Below are 18182 nucleotides of genomic sequence, written 5' to 3'. Positions count from 1 at the left end.
CTGATGACGCGGAGGAGAGAACACGCCCCCAGCGCCCACAGCGTCCCAAGCAGGAATCGAACCCAGGACCTTATAGCTGTGAGGTGACAGCACTACCGACTGCCACCGTGCCCTCCGCTTTTAACCACTTTTAACCATAATTTTAAACTTTAGCTGTTGAAAAATAGCAGATCTACAAGCGTAGATAAAGAAGGAGCCTAGACAGGTAAGTGTGAGGTTAAGCTATTGATCGGTTATAACACTATACTTTAAGGACAACTAGAAGATAACCTCACGATCAACTTCCTTCTTCAAGAGTTTGTACTCACCCCTGACCTCAGGACGAACTCTCGGCTCCATAACTGGTATCTGATTAGATCCCCGTTTATAATATTCATTCACAGCAAATGTTTTTAACAAACACACAGCGATGATTCATGACCTTTAAATATTTTTGGATTAATTGTAAGAGTTGCTAAATTGCTTCTCTCTTTATAAAAGTATTTGATTATGCAGATCATTAAAGCCATCATGAGATACTGAACATATAAAAGTTATTTTTAGGCCCATCATCTCATCATCTTTCAAATCTAAGAAATTCCATAAATTAGAAGTGTTTAAGAAGTATTGAAAATAGCCGATCTACAAGCTTGCGATGCGTTGTAGCTCTGCTATTTTCACTAGTTTGGGTCCCGGGCAAAGGTCTTAATTAATTGTTTTGGGTGTTGGGTGTATGGGTGTCCATAATAAAGACAGATTGGAAAGCGGCGGGGAGCGGACACTGAAGGACCTGCAACTTGAAATCAACCGGAGGTTGTTGGGAGATACGGCACACATGCACACACATTTCATCCGCTGTTGAGAAAGACATGCACGCGCACGCACGCACGCACGCACGCACGCACGCACGCACGCACGCACGCACGCACGCACGCATGCACGCATGCACGCACCACACACACACACAAAAAATGTCCTCACAATGTCTATTTCTCACATTCTACTGTACTTGTGGGGATATTTGGCCCTAAAATATAGAATGTACTTACACCCTCATGCACACACACGCCCACGCACGCACCATGCCGAACAGACCCAGGAGTGTGATTTGGCAGAAGCAACAAGGATATGTTTAGGGGGGGGAATCTATTGAGTGGCAAGCGGCGTTGCAGAGGAGTGTGATAACAGCAGAGTGATGTGGCTTCTGACATGATGTGACAGCTTCCAAAGCATTTCATGAGAGCCCCAGACAAGATTACATGTTTTGTCCGGGATCTACAAGCTCACAACGTGTCACTTCGCAGCATTGTGAGCTTGTATATTGGCTAATTTCACTACTTCTTAAACATTTGTTTTCTAATTTATGGAATTTATTTGATTTTGCTATTATTTTCACTGTTTGTCATTGTTCCGTTTCCCAGCTACCTCCATATTGCCGCTGAATTTCGTGAGAGAGAGCACAGAACTCCAAAGTGGCGGAAGAAGAAACGACAGTAGAAAAACAATAGGGGCCTTCGCCCCTAAAGAAATCTCTGCATGTGGTTCATGTAGCGGTTGCAATAGAACAGGTCCTCTGCAAGGCTGCCCTGGAGCACTCTTGTGCATCTCTGGCTGCCTTGGCATCATCTTCATTGTAACGATTGCAGGTATAACAGGCATCGCTGTGGGGTTGCCATGGACCCAAGCACACCCAACAAAACTTTCCGACGAACCATGTGATTGCAGCCGTCCATTTTTCTCGATGTTGGACACTCCTTGGTATATGTCGGAATCCAGTTTTAAGTTTCACTGTCATCATTACATTTCCTGATCCATTTCCTGATCCGTTTCCTCCGCCACTTGGCTTTATAAGTGGTGAAGCTGCATGGCCTCACGTCTGGTCGTCTTCCTCTCGCCGCCGAGCCCTATACTGGTCAATGCTGGAACTGCAGGCAGGTGGTTTTTGCCCGTGCGTTTAGCACGAGTAAACCCTGCGCAGCTGATGGGGTTTACAATGGAGAAATTGGAAGAAATTCGGAAGTAGAGCATTCTTCCGGGTCCTTCAAACGCCACTGAGCAACTTCCATTGAAATGGACTGTGGGGCTGTCCGCTCTCTAGATTATATATAACTCTATGGTTCTCTTGCAGAGACAACCAGGAGAAGATGATCTACTTCCTGTTACTGGACCGCAAGGAGCGCTACCCCAGCCAGGAGGACCAGAACCTGCCCCCGCGCAACGAAGTCGGTGAGGCACGCACACCGCCGCCCATTCTGCCAGCTCTTTTTTTCAAATTTAGTTTAGTCGTAGTCATTTGAGTGATATTATCGTGATATTATCGTGAGAACGATCACTGCGTGAAATATATATATACAGTATATTCAAAAGATTTGCAGATTTTGCACACATTTTCAAAGATAGCTTCCATTTTCGCATTGCAAATATTCAGGACTAGAAAGCCTGCAGTTTCTATTATCTTGGATTCCCCATCGATGATGTCACTGGTGGACGGGTTTCTGAACTGCTCACAGCCCCCCTATGAGACACATACTGAGTAGTAGAAAAAAATGGTGCCATTGTATCATGATTATTAGTGAGGACCATTATATGAAGATTGGTTGAAATGTGGTGAAGTGGTCCTTTAATCCATTGAGACCTGGAACGCATCCATGTCACGTTAGCGTTTAACCACATTAACCATTAACCCATTTTGGGCGGGAACCCCTTTTGGTGTTTTAAACATTGTTATAATTTAGCTATTGAAAAATAGCAGATCTACAAGCTCATAGCGCGCCACCGAGTGGCGCGCTATGAACTTGTAGGTCTGCTATTTTTGAAAAATTGTTAAAATGTGCCTCAAATCTTTCAGAAAATTGTCATGATTTAGAAAACTTTTTTTTTTAAATTTCGACGTCAGGCCTGAATGGGTTAAGTGGTTAATGATCTGCAAGGTAACTAGTAATTAACAAGCTGTTAATGAGTTGCAGCGGAGAGAGAAAAGCCCTCAGGCAGAACATGTTCAGATCGGTCCACACGGACAAATATTATCCATTATTCAGATTCATTAGACGCCGAAAAGTTTGAGAACCACCAAGTTAAAAAGAACACTGTGAAAATGTGTGTTTGCAATTTCTTGTTTGCAAAATCTGCGTTTGAGCAAGTACACCCCCCCCCTAGCCCCCCCCCCCTACCCCCCCCCCCCCCAGTAAATACAAAACCCAATTAGTCCGACACCCAGAGGGCAAACATTATTTATTCAATCACCACTGAACGTCAACGCTATCATGGACTAAAGATTGGCTTAAGATCACAGTAACATGCGTGTGCACGAGTGTGAACACAGAAGTACATGCACACACGCACACACACACACACACACACACACACACACACACACACACACACACACACACACACACACACACACACACACACACACACGCACAAGATACACACGCTCGATTCCACGCTTGTTCGCACGCACGCACGCACGCACGCACGCACGCACGCACGCACGCACGCACGCACGCACGCACGCACACAATTATAAAAAAGGAATGCTTTTGGACCATGGTTTTCCCACTGAGCAATAGTCGGCTTTTAGATGGCTAAATTAAAGTTTTTTAGCAGTCTAGGCTTAGATTACTCTGGTCCCACTTCTGGGATCTGTACAGAGGACAGGTGGTTATTATGTGGTCGGCAGTCTGCTCAGGCTCGCCACACTCACATTGTGACGCATTGTGAGCTTGTAGATCTGCTACGGTATTTTCAAAAGAGTTTTATACATTTGAAAACTTGAAATGGGACATTCTGCACAGTAATTTAAGTATATTTTGATGCCAATATTTGTATACTTTTATACTTCAAGCACATTTTCAATTCCAGGACTTTTTACTTGTATTTCAGTATATTGCAGTATTTATACTTTTACTTAAAGTAAAACATGTGAGTACTGTTTTCCTCCCCTCGCAGACCCTCCTAGGAAGCGTGTGGACTCTCCCATGCTGAACCGCCACGGCAAGAGGAGACCGGAGCGCAAGTCCATGGAGGTGCTGAGCGTGACGGACGGAGGGTCCCCGGTGCCCGCACGCAGGGCCATCGACATGACGCAACACGGACAGAGGTACGCTATAGCATGGTGCCCGCACGCAGGGCCATCGACATGACGCACCACGGACAGAGGTACGCTATAGCATGGTGCCCCGCACGCAGGGCCATCGACATGACGCAACACGGACAGAGGTTCGCTATAGCATGGTGCCTGCACGCAGGGCCATCGACATGACGCAACACGGACAGAGGTACGCTATAGCATGGTGCCCCGCACGCAGGGCCATCGACATGACGCACCACGGAGAGAGGTACGCTATAGCATGGTGCCCCGCACGCAGGGCACAGCTGTAGTGCTTGTTCAGAAAAATACAGAGGAAACAGAAGATTCAGGAAGCGTTTGTCGAATTGTCAGTCTATTCTTAGTCACAGACAAAATACTGTGTGACTGCTTGACACTCTTATGTCAAATTATACTTATCCTATTTATGTGATATCTCAAGGATATTAACTATAAATTATTGTTTGTATATTTTAAGCTAGTTGAGATAGACTAGTAGCCTATGCGGAAGGTGACTGGGAGAGGGTGTGATAGACTTCCTCAGCTACCAACAAAGATAGCTGACAGACAACTGGCTCGTCACTATTCTAGAACCCAGTCTACGAATTAGCTTTCTGTTAAATTAAAGGAACAGCTGTATTTTAAACCAAACATGAACATGGCTGAATAGTGTACACTAATGGTCCAAAATATGCCTCACTATAATAGCAGTGCTTCTCAACCTTTTCAGGCTGAGAGACCCCCTAGGATAATCATAATTATTTGTTTGACTCAGTTCCACAGATAAACTAGAAAAAGTGCACTTCTGTGCACAGGTCTCCACCAGGAGGATAGGAGTGTGTGTGTGATGTTTGGCAAAATGTTTAGAAGCAATATAAACGTGTGTGTGTGTGTGTGTGTGTGTGTGTGTGTGTGTGTGTGTGTGTGTGTGTGTGTGTGTGTGTGTGTGTGGTGTGTGTGTGTGTGTGTGTGTGTGTGTGTGTGTGTGTGTGTGACGCGGCTTGGCCTGTTGTAGCGCCACCATGAGGCTGATTTGAAAACTGTCAAGTGGCATTTCTTCCAAAGCCTAGTGGGAATATGCATGCACAGTTTCACCACAATCGGACGCTGCGTTGAGTAGTTGTGGCGATTTGTACAAAACGGGTACAAAGCGGGCTACTCCTGAAAAGTTTAGAAGCCAATCGTAGCCAATGAGGGTGGATTATGAGAAATCAAACAAACCCGTCTTGATCACATGACTATGAAGAGCATGTGTACCGATTTGCGTGAAATTTGGATAAAATCTGAAGGATTAATAGTAGAAAATGTGTTTTACATATGTCAGCCTCCTGGTGGCGCTATAAAGAGCAGGTTTTTCCTTGGCCTCTAGGGAGTTGGCATACAAAGTTATCCACAGATCCGTGCAGTTAGAGGTAAAAACACTTTTCGGCCAGTTATAGCGCCACCATGAGGCTGAGTTGAAAATGTTCATGTGGCATTTCTTCCTCGGCCTAGTGGGAATGTGCGTGCACAATTTCACGGAAATCACACGATGTGTTCATGATTTGCAGCATTTTGTTTGAAACTGAGCACTCCTGCGAACTTTGGAAGCCAATCTTAGCCAATCAGGATGGAGTCTGAGAAATCTGAGAGACTGTGTACCAATTTGCGTGATGTTTGGACAAAATCTGTAGGTGTACTGTGCAAAAACTTCTTTTGCACAAAGCGGCCTCCTGGTGGCGCTATAACTGGCCGTTCTGGAAATTGTGTGTGCAAAATTTGGCATCGACCGGGTTAACGGTGCCGGAGATTAGCTGTTCACAGACGGAAGGACGGACACACACACACACACACGGACACACGGACGGACGGAGTGCAAAACATACTCTCTCCCCATGCCTTCGGCCTGGTGGAGACGAAAATGGAGTAAAATATCAGATCTACGAGCAAGCTATAAGCTATTTTCACAAAAAACGTTGCCTTTCTAATTATTTGACAATGAGCCCAATGTTTGACCAGTTTGTATATCATAGTTTGTTGATTACTTTTGATGCAGTAATGGTCTTTTTTCTTTTTCTTTCTGAGGTATTACAATTATCTTAAAAGTCCTGAAATTGTCACTTCAGTCACCGAAAAATCATGTGGGGACCCCCCTGACACTGACCATATAAGGCTTTTCTTTGCAACAGGGGACATGGGATTAAACACAGTTTCCAATTAGCGTAGTGCACATTGTGCAGCCCGCGCGAGTGTGTGTCAGCTCTGGTTGCACGCACGCACGCACGCACGCACGCACGCACGCACGCACGCACGCACGCACGCACGCACGCACGCACGCACACACACACACACACACACACACACACACACACACACACGCACTGACTCTGTGCCCACTGTGTCTCTTGTCTCATTGTAGTAAATCAGTGTACAGTAAAGCCTTGGATATTCCTGATGGCAACACAAAATGGAGCAAAGGAGAAAGGTACTCATATCCCCCCTCCCCACCCTCCCCCATGCAGCCAAACCATAATGTCAAGGAAAAGACAGCTAGTATGTAGACCAGTGGTTCTCAAAGCAGGGTCCAGGGACCTCTCTGGGCCCCTTTGAGGGGGTTTCAAATGGACCCTGTTACAGGTCTGTAAACACGATTTGGACACAGACACATTCGGTTCCAATATGTCGACTACACTCTCAGAGTTACAGACCTGTAAGGGTCCATTCGGTTCGATTTTGTACACTCACATGGGGAAGTCCTTGGAATTCAAGTTTGAGAACCACTGATGTAGACAATAGAATATGTATGCCCCCCCCCCCCCCCCCCCCATGCACAGACATGAGAAACCTGCAATGAACTGGCCATTCATTGTCAATGGCATTCAATGTTCGTGTTTGCACAAGCACTCAAAACTGGTCATTCATTGTCAATGGCATTCAATGTTTGTTTTACGACAATGTTTGTGTTTTACACAAACCCTCAAAGCTGGACATAGGAGGAGCTAGCACCCCTCAAACATGATTCTGTCTATAACATTTGGGTTCATCTGCCGCAACAAGGCAGTTGGGAGCTGGAGTGCTGTGATTTTTGTACCTTTTCTGTTTGTATGCGTCTATGGAGTTAACATTACTCTAATTATTATTATAACCACACCTGGGGGTCTATTAGAGTCTAATAGATCCCCAGGTGTGGTTATAATATTCAAATGTGTCTTCCCTGTGTATTTTTGGTTTCTTCTTGAAATCTGATATCCTTTCAGTCAAAAGGCCCAGTCGAAATACACCACTTTTGAGTGTTTGTGGAAACACAAACACTCAAAATTGTCCTTTCATTGTCAATGGCATTTAATGTTTGTGTTAGGACAAAGTTTGTGTTTGCGCACACACTAAAAGCTGGACAAAAATCACACCTGTGTGAAGTAAGGGGCGCTCTTATCATCCTACATCATCTCATTCTGGCCAATCACAATTTGCGCCCTCACTTTTCCGTCTTCACTTGTCTGCCCTCACTTGAAATCATCGCTATGGGGTGATCAGCCAATCACAAGCCAATGTTTGTGTTTACACAAACCCGGAAAGCTGGGCATAAGAGGGCCCTCAAAAATCACGGCACTCTATCTTTAACCGTATCTATAACAAACGTTGTATATCTCGTGAAAAGGTATGAAGGTCACCTGAGCCATCCACGAGAAACACGAGATTTGATTAAAAAATACTTATTTACCGATTTGTTTTAATTTTTTTAATATATTTTTTCATTCTTTTTGTACTCACATGGTAGAAACACGCTAAGAAAGTGAATCCATCGTGCGTTGATGAGGATGTAGCTCAAATATGGACGGCTAATCTATCACTTCCGGGGTGGGCGGAAGTGACGCGTCTCCTATGCTTATTTTGACTCATTATCTGGCACTGGCGCCATGTTCTGGCCTGGAGGGCTGGCACTTATTGTGTTAAGGAGTGGATGATTTTTTTAGGGGCGCTAGCCCCTCCTATGTCCAGCTTTTAGTGTAAACACAAACTTTGTCCTAACACAGACATTAAATCCCATTGACAATGAATGGAGAATTTTGAGTGTTCGTGTAAACACAAACATTGCGTAACACAAACATTGGAGACGAAGGTGAGGCAAATGCTGATTTGCCAGAATGAAATGATTTATGATTCCAAAGGGAAGGACGCACATCTCAAAACAATTGCACAGGTGCTGAAGAAGTCAGTCCGTACACTGTTCTGAAGCTCCCAGGTTGCTGAGTGACGGGTCTTTGTCAGGTATGATAATACGAGCGTCCCCTCACTCCGGTGTCTGACGTCAAGAGCAATTTGTCCCAAACAATGGGTGATGGATGACCAATTTTGGGCCGTGGATGCAATAAATATCGCTTTTTGTATTACAGTACATTTCCTTAAAAAAATAGTTTTATATATATTTTCTAAAACAGTGAACATAGCCAAGCATGGCTATTTCAACAATTGAAAAATGAAATAGGACATACAGTATGATATGATGGTATGATATAAGTATTTGATGTAAGTTGGCGTCCCAAGGAGACACCCAATAAAAAATGTGGGAACCCCTGGTCAAGATATCGAGCCCACAGTGTTTGTCCAGGAATTAGTATCCATCTATAGTTGTAGACAACAGTCCAGCAGTTAGTCAGAAGTCAGTACTACAACTGCTGTGGCTTGAACCCCTTTCATCCTATTCTTGCTGACGGGCAGGAAACCCCTATATCCGTATTTGGAACTTTTTGTGTTTTTTCCGTAAATTAACACCCTACTTGACCATGCTTAATTGCCACACAAAAGCATCAACCCAGCTTTTAACCACTTTAACCATCATTTTAAACTTTAGCTATTGAAAAATAGTAGATATACAAGCTTGGCGGCACAGAGTGTCCCTGGGACAACATATTCATATTCAAATGCAGATCATTCTGGGGGTGCTTGACATTACATAGTTTGAGAACCACTGATATAGAAACATACATTTTTCCAGAAAACTGTCGTGATTTAGAAGACATTTTGTAGAATCTGGTCCCAGGTCTCAATGGTCATTGTCCACGCTATTTTTGAATTTGACATTATGGACACAATGAGGTTTCCACCCGACAGACACTGTGTACTGTAAATAACCATGCTGCGATACAGAGATATATACAGTACAGTAATGTTGCATTTCAGTCCCTTAAGAATTAGTTCTGTCGTACTAAATTATTTTGAACTTCCCCTATACTCCACAGTTGGCACAATAATCTTTTTATATATTATTAATATTCAGAATACATCGGAGCAATCAACTCCCATACTGTGTGCCCCACTTTCTCTGACCCAGAACATTTCTTCGTACTAAACAATCTAAGTCGAGTCCAAAAGCCACATCAGCACTAGTTAACTTTAGTTGTAATACAATCAATTTCCCCATCTTATTTCAGAAGCCAGTACATGATAGAAACCAACGTATCGTCTTCAGTAAGCCGAGCCAATGACATTTGTGACGGAGTGGACGATTGAATCTTTGATTGATTGAATACTTTATTAGCACTATTAACAGCGCAGGAAGTACAGTCAAAGGTTATGCTAAGAGGATAACACAATACGCCCCATGCAGGGGCTTGTTTCCATTGTGGTCCATTGTATTCAATTCATCAGTAATACTTTACAAGTATACATCTTACAATAAATCCACCACGTCTCTGTGTACGTGCGTACTCGAGAACCGTTCGCCCCATCGACACACGCGTTCCACACCACCACAGGTGCAGTGCCCGCACTGCCCGGCCTTGAGTCGTTCAGATACACAGTTGTCCAGAACAGCCACAAAAGGCTCTGATCAGGCTCTGCCAATGGAACTAATGAGCCCAATTAAGTTCCCACACCTGTAGAATTCCCAGCCTCTGCCTGAGCCAATTGATTGTCATGGCAACTCAATCAGTCCGCCTACTTCCACCTCAGAAACATCAACCGCCTCCGCCCCTCTCTAACTCCCCACAGTGCTGCAATCCTGGTTCACTCTCTTGTCACCTCCCGCCTGGACTACTGTAATTCCCTTCTTTTTGGTCTCCCCCACAAACTCCTACATAAACTCCAACTAGTCCAGAACGCTGCTGCCCGTATCGTCACCAGAACCCCTGTTATCAGTCACATCACCCCTGTTTTACACCAACTCCACTGGCTCCCCATCAAATACTGTATCGACTTCAAGATCCTTCTCCATACATTCAAGGCCATCCATAACCTCGCCCCCCCATACCTGTCTGACCTTGTCCACGTCAACATCCCCACCCGGTCTCTTCCATCACCCTGAAAGTCCTCCCAGTCCGTCTCTCCACCATGGGGTCAAGAGCCTTCAGCCGCTCTGCCCCCCACCTCTGGAACTCCCTCCCCCCTGACATCAGAAACATCTATCACCATATTCCAAACTCACCTCAAAACCCACCTGTTTAGCCAGGCATATGGCTGACCTCTGCTGCAAGCTGTGCCCAGTTTTGTTTTGCTTTTAACTGTGTTTTTGTATCAACTGTTTTTAACCTGTACGGCGACCTTGAGTGCCCTGAAAGGCGCCTTATAAATAAAATGTATTATTATTATTATTATTATTAACTCCACACTTATCCAGTCCACCTTTCACAGTCAGTTTGCACTCTTCAGACATTCTCCACACATTCTCTACAGACATTTACCACTGCACAAGGACTTTCCACCCCCCTCCTTATATTTTCAGGGCAGGAATGCTTTTAGGTTATGAGATATGGAGAGTCGAGAACATCTTGGTGGCAGCATAGTTTTGGGGTGTCGCATCACGACACGTGAGCTTGTAGATTGGCTATTTTCACCGTTTCATTTTAAATATATATATACTAACGTTTTTGTACATATACAAGGTTTCCATCCGACAGCCACTGTATCATGTACATCACCCAAGCCTGAGGTTATCCATCCAGCCATGGTCTGGCGTAGGATGCAGCTGGGTATAGGTCACCAAGGGCCACAACCAGTGTCCCTGTAATCATATCTTAATCACATGACCATAACCTTATTTAGTCACAAAACCGACAAGTTCACTCATTTTACTTGAGTAAATTATATCACTGCTCATATAGAGCTCCGAAGTCTGACGTCACTTTCAGTAGAGGTCGTCAATCTCCAGGTTCATGTATTTGTTTATTTGCATTGAGATCCCCAAACGGCGATTTTAGGTCGCTTCATATAAGAACTGTGTTTGAAAAATAAACCGACCACCTCGGCGTTTCTGTCAGGGGAGTGGCTGTGCGTCGTTAATGATGTCCATTCATATTTGATACAGCCAGTTTCTAGAGAAAATGTAATTAATGTGACCGCAAAAGCCTTGAAACTACATATGAATGCAATGTCGCTGAGCATATACGTCACGCCCAGCTGTCAACATATTGCGTTCCTGAGATTCCTCGTTGACATAAGCTCAGCTGGTGGTGACTCGACTCGTACTAACCACGATACATTATATATCAATAAAATAAAAATAAAAATAAACGTAATTAACGTTCAGTTTCTGTTGTGCGACGGGCTGCGGGAAGAAGCAAAAAGTAAATGTAGTCTCTGGGTTGTTTGGCTCGTTTCTAACGCTTATTTTGTTACTCTTTGGGTATATTTGTACATTTCCACCTTCAGTCGATGCTTCATATCCATATGAGTGAAAAGGCCGGGGTGATCGGTTTATTTTTCAAACACAGTTCTTATATGAGGCGATCTAAAATCCCCCTATGGAGAGTACAATGCTTATAAAACCATACATGAACCTTTGAGCTCACTGCCCTCTACTGGTAGTAGAGGGCAGTGACGTCAGGACTTCGGTGCTCTATTGCCTGACGCGGTGTCAATAAAGCATCTGCTTGTATTATTTTCTTTCATAATGCCAAGTAGTTGTTTTGGTGCAGCCAGCATCGACTCAACCTTATTGAATCCCGTTCATACGCTACATTATAACGGCGAGTATATACATTTGGTTGATCTGGATTGTAATCTGCAGCTGCTGAGCAGTGCTCGTGTTCACAATGGCCCCTTTTCCACCAAAATAACTTTGGTTCTAGAACCGGTTCCGTTCTAGATTCTTGGAACCTCTGTGCTTTTACGGAACCGGCGGCCATTTTTTGGTTCCTGTTCCGAACCAACTTTTAGGGTTTCCTTACGGAACACTCTGAACTGGTTCAATATTAGGCGGGAAAAAATAACCGAACTGGTTCAACCCGGTGGAAAAGGGGCCAATGTGATCATCACTTGTTCTGTGTTAAACTCACTGAGGCTTAATTTCAAATGGGTATTTTATGATGCATCTAAAAGGCATTGAGGGTCATACGATAGATAGATAGATAGATAGATAGATAGATAGATAGATAGATAGATAGATAGATAGATAGATAGATAGATAGATAGATAGATAGTGGCATTTAATTTCTCCTGCATCCTCAAAATCCTCTTCCAGAGCTCCCGCCAGCTCTCTGCTCTTCTCCCTAATTCCTCCAGTCCTGCCGGGCCTCAGTCGTTTCGGTTTTGGCTTATTCATTTCCCTGTTTTCATCACCTTCCCCTCGCTACCTCATCCCCTCAGGCAATCAAGAGTTTTATCTCTTCTTTATGGAAAGATTTCGCAAGTTTTTTTAAAACTTTTTTCCACCCTCCAGCAGCACCTTAACCACTTGAACCCGCATTGCTACTCTGGGAGGACCGTTTGTCATGTGGCTCTCGACATGGTTAAAACTGGCAGGTTAAAACAAACCCGTGGCAGGTTAAAACTAACCCGTGGCTTCCTGTGCGGTTAGGTTTAGGGTTTGGATTTTGGGTAGGGTGTCAGACAAATGCCTGTCGGACTGTCGGACCCTCCCGCCAGTGGGCCCCGGCCCCACAGGCTGAGAGTCACTCTAAATGTATTTTTAAACAGGACATAAATGTGGGACCTGAAGGGCCCTTTATATTCTAGATCTCAATAGGAACGTCCTAACTCAGCGGTGGTGGCATATTGAATAGGGTTTTGCCTTCTAACCGGGCATATCAGTCATCACTGAAGCGCTCCCATGCATCATCCAAATCCCTCCACCACCACAACAACACCATCTCTAGCAGGTTGAAGCGCTCCCATGCATCATCCAAATCCCTCCACCACCACAACAACACCATCTCTAGCAGGCTGGCGGAGGGGAGAAATGTTGACAACAAAAATGATGAATCTATAGAATAGTCTGCATGTTTTGACATTTTCAGCCTTTTATCATATTGCAGATCAAGTAGCAGATCCAGGTTGCGTTAGGCAGAACACCTGTACTTCTGCATCACAGATGGATAAGATCATTTTGTTTTTTTCTCTCCTTCTTCCCTTCTGGGTTTGGAGAACGTCCAATAACATAGTCATGTTTTGTTTTGGTTTCCAGTTAATTGTTTTGTATAAAAGAAACATACGTATATTGTGTGTTTTATACGTATATACTGTATACATCATGGTTTTCTTTCCTTCTGTGCGAACCCGGGGGTCTGTTGAGGGGTTTCTTTAAAAAAAAGAAACGTTGGTCACAAAATCAGATCGACATGACATCTGAATCCTCAAACATAACCGTTTTGGACATAGGAGGTTTCCAACCGACGGAGATGGTGTCCTATGTGATTGCCTGTATATACGCTCGTGCATGTCTGTATAGACTTGAGCAATGGAAGATGATGGGCCCTATTTTTGCCAGTGACTTATTCCATATCCCTAAAAGTCTTGGCCTTTTTTCTTTTTCTTTTTTTTACTTTTTTGAAAAACATTCTTGAATAGTTCAAATACCGTCTACCATCTACAAGCTCAAAACGTATCCATGTAGATCGGCCAATTGAACCATTTAAAAATGTTTTTCAAAATAGTAAAAAAAAAAGCACTGGTGAAAATAGGGCCCCATTGGTGCCCCAACGTTTGGTCCGAGTTTCCCTTGAGCCCCAAAGCGTATCTGTACGTGGCAGCAAACCTTAGTGGACAGCACATCAGACACATCAGAGAACTTTACATCATGTGTGTGTGTCACAGAGGGCGCTGCCTTTGAAACGTCTATATTCTGACAGGACTGATCTCCACCAGCGTTAATGCTGCTGCTGCTGGGGTGGGGGGGGTGGGGGGGGGGAAGAGAGAGAGAGAGAGACAAGCTCCTAGCCATAGGAGGATCTAGAGATACAAACCCTCCAGCGCAGTCAGATCAGCCAATGCAGGGAAGCTGGAAGTAACTTCACTAAAAACACCGGGACAACGCTCCACACGTCCCAAACTCTTCTCCCTTCTGGCTCTAAAACTATGGAATGCACCATTACAATCAGAACTGCAGCCTCACTCCCAATCTTCTGCCGTATTATGAAAACCCACCTTTTCAGGCCCGTAGCATTTGCCCTAGCCCCTTAGATAGCACTTTATGTAGACTTAGATAGCATTCTTTTTACAGACTTATAGCATGTTATGTAGACAGAATTGCATTTTATGTAGTCATTGCACTTTATAGTATAGTATAGTATAGTATAGTATAGTATAGTATAGTATAGTATAGTATAGTATAGTATAGTATAGTATATATGTATAGTTTATATGTATAGTTTAATTATATTCCACTGTTACGTTCTTAGCTTACACATGTTTCATGATAACTACTTTTTTATGTATGTGATGTATTGCCATGATATGGTATATATCATATGATATGGTTTAGGACTTTTTGGGTTATTTTATTGACATCAATGAATAAGCCCATTACTGACAAAAAGTGCAAAGTCCTTGACATGAAATAGTTTGAGAACCACTGACATAGAAACATGAGTTTTTCAGAAAACTGTCAGGATTTAGAAGACATTTTGTAGAATCGTCCTCAGGTCTAAATGGGTTTAATGTTTGTGTTGGAAAAAAAAACAACAACAATTGGGATGGAATATTTACTCGCAACCCATTCAAATTGGTTCATGACCTAAAAGTAATGGGTCATGAAGTAGCAGCTCTGCAGCTCAAAACACTTTGCACTTTGCATACTTCTGAATGTGAATCCTGACAAGTGACAGTTTTAGACGTATGAGGTTTCCGCCCAACAGCCCTTCTTTTATATCCTTCATAATGCTCCAGAAATGTCTGAAAAGACGTTTTTAAAAACGTCTAAAACCACAGCGAGGGTAGAAAAAAAAGAGAGTTAACGCAAATTCAATTCCCAATCTTAATGAAGTGCCAGGAGAAAATGAGAGAAAAGTTAATGATATGCAAATGAAATATGGAAAAGCTCTGCCGTGTGTGTAGAGGAGAATATCAATGGATCCAACCCCTCCTCTATGTACAGTTCTGCTCTGGTTGCTTCCTGCTGTTTCTTCTCATATCCAAGTTATGAGACTGTAGTGGTCTTAATAAGTCAGGCATTGAGAGGGTAATTAAGACATGATTTATCTACAAAGCCCAGATAAGCACATAATAAAAACGACCTTTGTCTTTTAATTCAATTTGCACAGCCGAATCTGAAGGGATATTTACCACTGTTCGTTCTACGTTTCTTTCTCTTTTTTTGGCGGAAAGTATCAACACACGTGTACACACAGGAGTTGTCAATAGGGTGTTTTTTATTTTTACTTTTGCACATTTTTGAAAATGTTCACCTATATCAGTGGTTCTAAAACTTTTCAGGACGCGACCCCCCAAAATAATCATATTTGAACTGAGGTGCCCCCTACCCTGTCCCTGACAAGCACTTGGTGGGGGGCATTGGAATGGTGTGGGCATTGCGTGAGTGAAAACTGTCTCCACTTCCCTGTCATCGAATAACAAATTGTTTTTTTGCGTGCAACAACAGCGTTTATGCCCCCAACTCCCCCCCCCCCCGTCTTTTGACTCTAGAGAGGGTACTTTTTGTTTCATATGCCCCTCTTGTAAATGTTCCACCCCCCCACAGTGCAGCATCGGAGGCCCCATGGGGGTCTTGGGTGGGCCTCAGACACATCCATTGGTCACACTGTGGGGGGAAAAAAGGGGGCAAAATAGGCTTATGGGAAAAGTTAGCTCAAGGACTAATGGATAATAGACAAAGTAGAATGGATTGGTCACAAACGCCCTTGCACAATGAACGTACTGATGAAGCGTGCACGCACGCACGCACGCACGCACGCACGCACGCACGCACGCACGCACGCACGCACGCACGCACGCACGCACGCACACACACTCACACACACCCGGCGTACATGCAGACGAGCTGGCTGCACTCCAGTCTCTCCTCTCCCTATATTTTGAATGTACTCGCGTGGACTCTCTCTTATCTATTTGCATTTGATAGATGGTTTGTTAGCTGTGTGCTGTTCACTATATAAATAAAAGACTCGTCAACAGAGCAATCAGTCTGCCGTTTGAGGACAGCCCATACTGTAGCCTATACAGCATAACCATCTGCAACGTTCTATATCCTTCTAGAAGTGCTGCTGCTCTATAATGTGAACAGATGCACCGCGCGGCGGAAACAATATGCCTCTGATGGCCGCGGGACACTGCTGCTGCTGCGTGTTGGCCGTGTTTCACACCATGCACCATTGGCATGTGTTTATTATATCCATTTGTTAACTCGAGTATCACACGGTCTCAGAGTTAAATGAGCATCGAGGGGTTAATACCGTGGGCATCCCTCAGTGGACTAAGATTTGCATAACCGTTGCTGTCGGGCAGAAACCTCTTATCTCCATATTTTTACGTTTTTTTTATATTGACCAGCTGCAAGCTGGTCAATATCCTCTCGGTATGGCTATGAGGACCTTTGCGCGACCTACAGTATAGTCCTGATTGACTCTGGCTACCAGACACTTCTTCAGGATTGGCTGTGCAAGCAAAAACCCATCGTCTGAACGGCATTGTCGATTGGCCAATCGGACAGCAAGCAATGCCATGAACACCACAGTCACAACACTACACCAGTGGTTCCCAAAGTGGGGTCCGGGGACCCTCAGGGGTCCTTGAGGGAGTTCCGGGGGGTCCCCAGCTAAATGATAGAACCAAATTAACCCTTATGGGTCTGTAACTCTGAGAGTGTACAAATGGAACCAAACGGATCCGTTGGGTCCGTTTCGTTCCATTTGTACACTCTCAGAGTTAAAATAACATTGATTTTACAATATACATTGATGGTACCAGAGATAGAAATGCCATATAGGGGTCCGTAGACTAATGCATGTCAAACTGGGGGTCCTTGAAATTAAACGGGTTGAGAATCTCTGCTAGGGCCATAAAAAAATATTTTCTTATGGGGGTCCCTGGCATATCTTTTCAAATGGGGGTCCGTGGGCTAATAAGTGTCAATTTGGGGGTCCTTGACATGAGAAAGTTTGGGAACCACTACACTACACAACGCGCTGACACTAGGTATGTGGACATTGACGACAGCAAGCAACAACCCATCGTCTGCACGCCATGAGCAGTCCAAACATACACGCTCCGACACTAGGCATGTGGGCAGCTGGTGATAATATGACTATGTCATCATTGATCATACAGCGTCACACAAATGCATCAAAAGTAGCAGCTCAAAATGCTGCACGCTTTTAAAAATTATTTGAATAGTGAGAACATGAGGTTTCCACCCAACAGAGACCACATTGTTGCTGTTGTCTGGAAAGCTTGTGCGGTTATAGCGCCACCATGAGGCTGATTTCTGCAAAACATATTGCTTATGTTAGTCGCACAGATTTCATCCAAATCTCACGCAAATCGGTACACATGATCTCTGTAGTCATGTGATCAAGACGAGTCTGTTGGATTTCTCAGATTCTACACTGATTGGCTAACATTGCCTTGCAAAGTTTTCAGGAGTGGCCCGTTTTGTACAAAATGCTGCACATGTCCTGCTCATCCAGAATTCTATCCTCATGCTATGAGTGATCTGGCTCTGCATTTCCTCAACAACATGAAGAAAATGGTTGCAAAAAACTAACAAACAAAAAAACATGTTTATATTACTCCTAAACATTTTGCCAAACATCTCACACAGTCCTATCCTCCTGGTGGAGACCTGTGCCCAGAAGGGCACTTTTTCTAGTTTGTTACTGTGAGGGAAAGATTGCCCATCGACGAGCTCACTACACATGGCGTTGTGAGCTTGACCATCTGCTGGGGTTTAGGTGGTCAATGTCTC

At 44.0% G+C, this 18182-nt stretch overlaps 1 protein-coding gene across 1 annotated transcript in view; it reads left to right on the top strand.

The window, feature by feature from the left end:
• The window catches only part of LOC306923926 (serine/threonine-protein kinase BRSK2-like), a gene marked incomplete at both ends in the record, with an annotated part of 353012 nt that overhangs the window by 310290 nt on the left and 24540 nt on the right, over window positions 1–18182 (top strand). Inside the window, 3 exons of the mRNA XM_079502271.1 lie at window positions 2108–2205; window positions 3931–4081; window positions 6468–6533. Coding sequence (XP_079358397.1) covers window positions 2108–2205; window positions 3931–4081; window positions 6468–6533 — 315 coding nt within the window. The remainder of the gene's footprint in view (window positions 1–2107; window positions 2206–3930; window positions 4082–6467; window positions 6534–18182) is intronic.

Source organism: Electrona antarctica, assembly GCF_951216825.1.
Source record: "Electrona antarctica genome assembly, chromosome: 5".
NCBI classification, from domain to species: domain Eukaryota; kingdom Metazoa; phylum Chordata; class Actinopteri; order Myctophiformes; family Myctophidae; genus Electrona; species Electrona antarctica.
This window is presented reverse-complemented; position numbering and strand designations above follow the sequence as displayed.